Source organism: Periplaneta americana, chromosome 12 (genome assembly GCF_040183065.1).
Source record: "Periplaneta americana isolate PAMFEO1 chromosome 12, P.americana_PAMFEO1_priV1, whole genome shotgun sequence".
NCBI classification, from domain to species: Eukaryota; Metazoa; Arthropoda; class Insecta; order Blattodea; family Blattidae; genus Periplaneta; species Periplaneta americana.
The window spans coordinates 1,481,204-1,487,203 of NC_091128.1; the positions used below are offsets into that span (position 1 = coordinate 1,481,204).

The 6,000-nt window shown below is 35.0% G+C and overlaps 1 protein-coding gene across 1 annotated transcript in view; it reads right to left on the reverse strand.

The window, feature by feature from the left end:
- Nucleotides 1-5,796, reverse strand: part of LOC138710116 (uncharacterized) — a 53,164-nt gene extending 47,368 nt beyond the window's left edge. Inside the window, exon 1 of the mRNA XM_069840751.1 lies at nucleotides 5,571-5,796. Coding sequence (XP_069696852.1) covers nucleotides 5,571-5,724 — 154 coding nt within the window. The 5' untranslated portion in view covers nucleotides 5,725-5,796. The remainder of the gene's footprint in view (nucleotides 1-5,570) is intronic.
- Between the last annotated feature and the right edge of the window lie 204 nt (nucleotides 5,797-6,000).

The window sequence follows — 6,000 nt, forward strand, 5'->3', positions numbered from 1 at the left end:
ATGGTTTTTATGATTCGAGGAATGTGTAAAAATTTTAAGCAAACCATTGGTTATTTTCTATCGAAAGATGCCATGCCTGCAGAGATTTTAAAATCACATCTGCTTGAAATGAAATAAATGAAATAAAAGATACGGGATTTATCCCTAAAGCGATTGTTTCAGACCAAGGATCAAACAACACTAAATTGAGAAGACTGCTTGGATGTAATGAAGTACAGCCTTATTTTGAACACGATGGTGAAAAAAATTTATTTGTTTCATGATACACCACATTTGATTAAGAGCGTAAGGAATAATTTAAAACATTATAATTTTAAGCTATTTGATAAATTAATTAAGTGGGAATACCTAGAAAAACTTTATTTTATAGATAAAGATATGAATCCCCGACTTTGTCCTAAAGTAAAACTTAATCACTTGAATCTACCGCCATTCACACTGATGCGAGTGTGCCTTGCTACACAGTTATTAAGTCATTCTGTAGGAAAAGCTATGGCAACACTCATAAAATTCAAACAGTTACCAGAGGAGGCTCAACCTACTGCAGACTTCATCCTGTTCATGGATAAAGCTTTTGATTGTTTTAACTCTTCTAGTTTCCAAACTAGTAAAGCCTTAAATAGGCCACTAAGTGAAAATTCCACACACTGGAATTTTTTTAATGAAATAGAAAAAAACATTTAGAAATATCCAGGTAATAAACAACAGGAAAATGAACCCAAAATGTATAAATGGCTGGCTAGAAAATTTACAATCTTTAAAACTGCTATGGAAAGAATTGCATTATAATTATGGATTTAAATTTTTAATAACAAGAAGATTAACACAAGACTGCATAGAAAATCTCTTTTCTATTATTCGATCTAAAGGTGGAAACAACGTAACTCCAGACTGCTCGAAGTTTAGAGCTACAATTCGGGCAATCATGATGAATCAATTCCTAAGTCCTCCTGAAACAAGCAACTGTGAAGCTGACGTTTGTTCTTTCTTACTCAAGAAAGGAGATATCGAGGCAGCTAAATTGAATTTTTGCAGTCCAGGCATTACAGATGTCTCCGATTTGGATGTAACTGTTGATGACAAAAATGTACAGCATACAAATGAAGAAACCGTGTTGCAAGAAAATGCAAGAGCTTATGTTGCAGGTTGGGTGTGTAGCAGAATAAATCACGAAATTTGTCGAAGAAATTTATCTTGTAAAGAAAACCCCAACAATGACGTAACAACGCACATCGCAAATAAAAAATACTGTAAAGATTCAAAAATTTTTTCCTAATGATGTTTCTCTAATGCTCAGCCAATTGTGTTCTGATGTTTTCAAAGAAACTGATCATGTTATTTATAAAACTAGAATTGGTGTAAAAAAAGAACTAGTTAAAATGGTAGTGCTCCCTGTTAACATGTCCATTTGCAGTGACTGTGCCAATGTCTTCATTGACAAATATTTCAATGTGTTAATAAATTGTTACATCAAAAATAAAATGGACAACCAAACAGCTAAAAAAGAAAACAAGCGATGTATGAAAGCTGCTAAAGTCATGCACAACTAAATTTCATCAAATTTGAAAATATGAGAATTTATCAATTCATTTCTATTCTAATAACTTTGTAATTTGTTATTAATTAAAAACGTTATGAACAAAGTGACTCTAAAGTATACTATTTATTGCTTTGCAGCTTCTTATTGAAATCAAATGCACACCTCTCCTCTTTTCCTCACGTAATCCAGCACGACGCACGGAGTGTGCGAACGTTTCAAGCCGCTAGATGGCAGCACTGTTACTTTTCGCCGCCGCTTGCAATGCTAAACAGGAAAGCTTTCTAGTATTAATGTTAGAGAGTATTTGTTGGTATTCAAAGTCCATATAATGATATCAAGCTTCTTACTGTCCATAAGAAATATCCCAACCAAACTGTAGATAAGAAAGCACAATTATAGGCTATTATGGCATTTTGCCAACATCTTTGGTTTCTCTCTGAGCATCTAGTTGCTTTTTGATGACCAAGTGACCACAGAGAAAAAGAAAAATCATCATCATCATCATCATCATCATCATCATCATTTACTAAACAGGCTTTAAATAATGTGGTCTGTTGCGGACTCAATTCGTTTAACCAGCAAAAAAGGAAAATATAGTAACAAACTTGCAGCCTCCACAGAAACCTGATACTCCTCAATGACTACAGAACATGGCTAAATTGGAAAACCTGAAATTGGAGAATCCTATAACATTGAGAACCAGTTATTTATTTGAAGACTGAAATAGGAAGAGACAAATCTCAATCTTTCCTGCACAGACTTCCTACAGAGTGGTTTTCATGGAACTTCGTGATTGCTCCTCTTAGACGAAAGTAGTAAATGACACGACAGAACGCACTATCAACCTGTTCCAAAAGTACAATGAGACATTGACGAAGATGAATAGAAACAGTTTCTTCTATAACTTTTATCCAAACACTGATAAGAGTTTTCTACTCCTTCAAAAGCTGCTCTGACTTTTTTCTTTCACTATGTTACACATTATAAACTTCTCACCTCTGGAGCAACTTGTAAATGGTAATATTTTAATGAAATTTTTTGTGCTTGTTTTACACATTAATGCATAATATTAGCCTTGTGGGAATTTGAATTTTTGAAAGTTCGGTTTTTTGGATCACACTACCATGTCAAGACACTGGAGGAATTTCTGTTAGCTACTAGCAAACACATGTAATTTTTAAGTGAAGAGTTCTCTTTTAGATCTCTTATGTCAGATTCTAGAATATTGACATAACTAAGTACTTGACTGAGAGTATCAAATGTATTTTGCATGTTTAATCTTACTGTTTCTAGTTGGACTGTAAGAGATTCGGTATCATGTACGTATCTCTGGCAGACTTAGTGTTCTCTCAGAAGATAAAATTTTCTTGGTAGGCGATCTATTGCAGACTCCATCCTGTTGTTCTCTCACCAGTGATAGCTTGGTTGAAACATGATGTGAACTGACATGAACTTTTGTACTGTCACCCCTTGACAATCTTTCTGATGATAAACATTTCTTGCATGGAAAGATGAAGGACCCACCTCATGTAAAAGCCTCATACTCAGGATTGCCGAATTTGAGACAATCATGGTGGAACGCACTTCTGACCGCGCACCTCTTAGCTTTAGAAACCACTCACTATTGCTCGTATAGTGTGGTCTCTCACCTCGCATGCATCAGATCTTAAAAAACAAGCCTTTTGAAGACTTGATTGCTGTGTGGATTTAGATTCAAACATGAGCACAGCTTAAATGTTATTGACTACTAACGACCCAGCAACCATAAAGCATTCTGAATCGTTAGAGACTGGAATTTTTTGTTGAGTTCAAAGTGCAAAATGTGGGATTTTCAAATGGGAAAATCGGTGCTTTCAATTAAATTTTTCAGTATTTTCACATTGTTCGTTTTCGAGCTTGGAAATTGGTATGTTCGTTTTTATAAAGTCTTTCCAACACTTTTTCCCAGATATTCGCAATTTTTCTTTTTGTTTTGCACACTGCAAAAACAAGTGGCAATAGAAGTCAGCACAAGAGATTGTTCGTCTTCCTTGCGAAAATTAATTGCCGATGCATGTTTTACCAACTTCAAATCTTTCTCAACAGTATCTCTTCTTTCCCACGAGACCTCACAATTACAAAATTTACACATGACTGTACTTTTGTCTGTGCAATAAAACCTATGCCTTATATACTGGAAAGCTCTATTGGAGCTATTTTATTATTAAGCATTCTTGTAGCCTCACTTGCACGGGAACACAATAATGTTATTTCGCCTATGTGTGACACTATAAACAAATAAAACAAACACACTCAACACGTCCAAAATAATATGGCATTCAGCAGGCTCACAATGCTCACAATACGATTCTAGCACATCGCTACATATATCAGATATGATGTCAGGAGTGTGTTTAGACCAGGTATTTGAATTAAAACCTTCTAGCTCGTTGACCGTTGACTAAAACAGATTCAGTATCGAATGTGCAATACTAGCGACCATAAATATCGACCTTATCTGTGCGACAGCTATCGATTATCGATTGTAGTAAAAAAAATTAAAAATTGAAAATTCGCGCACATAATTCGCTAATTGCTTAAAAAATCGCATTCCCGACTTGATACGGATTTCGCGATGTTTCACGAATTCAAATCAGGCATAAATGAATTGAATAATGTATATTTACTGTAATTAGATGTTGAGAAATATTTTTTTCCAAAATTCGAGAAATATTCCATTCCCTATGAATTGTCAATACTTTAAAAGAAGGAAATAATATATTTCATTCAAATGGAATAACAAATTGTAGGAGAGAGGAAAACGAAGTAGGGTAAATCTTGTTAATATTGTGATAGGAGTAATATCGTGCTACTGTGTTTGATAGCTTATCATGCTTTTACAGAGCGAGAGAAGGACCGATTTGATGCAGCAACTTGTCCATGAACTTGTCCTTAATACATTGTCAAAAAAAAACAGATTTTTGTCTCGATAAGTAAAATTGTAATAAATTCTCATACCAACTATTACGATATTACTCATATCACGATTTTACCAACCTTTACCCTATCTTATTAATGTGCTTAATAATGTATTTTGTAGCTGAAAATATATTTATTTATTTAAATTATGTTTTTGAATAATGAATTATGGTTCATAATTGTGTATGCGATATTAGCACTCAAAGAGAAAGGGATATTGGTAGACGGCTGCCAAAGTAATTGCAGATCAGTCTCAAGCCTGCAAGCTTAGTAATATCGACAGGCCAGTTCTAAAGAGAAACAACTCAAAATTTAAAGTTGTGAGAAAAATGAAGTTTAAAGCTTCAACCATACATAAAACATGATTAATTGAATTTGGATTAAGTTAAACGATCCTCTGATTCTTCACAGCAACATAAAGCTTCAAAATGCAGCTTTCTTTAAACTTTAAATTTTGAGTTGTTTCCCTTTCAAGCTGGGCCGTCGATTTTGTATTTCTGTTTTGACTGCCTGCACACTTGGATAAGGAACAATAATTTAATAATATGACACGATTATATTTAATGTCAAATTAAAAAACTAGATAATTTTGTGTTAAAATGTTAAATTAATATTCTTCCTTTTATGTCAAGAACCTAATTTGTTTTAACTACAAACATTTAAGAACAGGTTCTATGAACTAAGGCAAACTGAACAAGTGAATCCACTGGATAAATGCCCTATTCCCTACCAGTAAGAATCCAAGTCTCCTGAACTTGTTCACAGAGTATATGGATATCCAGAATACCGCAATCCTTTGCGCTGGAAATGCCGACAAATCAGCCATTTTTATTACAGCGCTTGCTATTTGCCGTACACATTTGTAAAGGGAATGAATGTAGCCTAAATCAGAATCAAATATTTTTAATTTTAAGGGCCATGGCCTAAATTGAGTTTTACTTTAAATGTTCCCATCCCAAGCATGTTGAAATGGAATAACAATAGTGGCCGACTAGTTGATTGCACTGCTCTGGGATTCTGCTTGTGCATAGCTGAAAGAGCATCTACTTCAGGATGTAAACAGTTACTGTACCTGAGTACATAGAGAAGTCGAAAAGACGAATCGCCACTCTCTGCAGATGCTGCAGCTCCTCCAGCCTGACTTCCTCCTCCCACTCGGCGTACCGTCTGCTGGATTCCTCGAAGTGGTCGCTGCTCGAGGTCTGGGTGGCAGTGTCTAGCATCATCAGCTTGCCAGTTGTATCATGTCGAGCTAAAAGGCAGTGTAATTCTGAACTGAAATCTTCGTAATACACTGATTGCTAACTATGAAGAGAATAAATAGGTACTGTCCAGCTGAAAGGTTATGTCTCATCCCAGTTCGTCCCACTCGTTTCTCCTGTCCTCTCTGTAAGGGCTAGTGGCTGAGCTGTTAAGTTCTTCTCTGCAAATATTTGCTGTACGGAATTGGAAGTTTACATAATATTATACAACTGTTTAAAATAATTTAAAGAAAAGGGCCC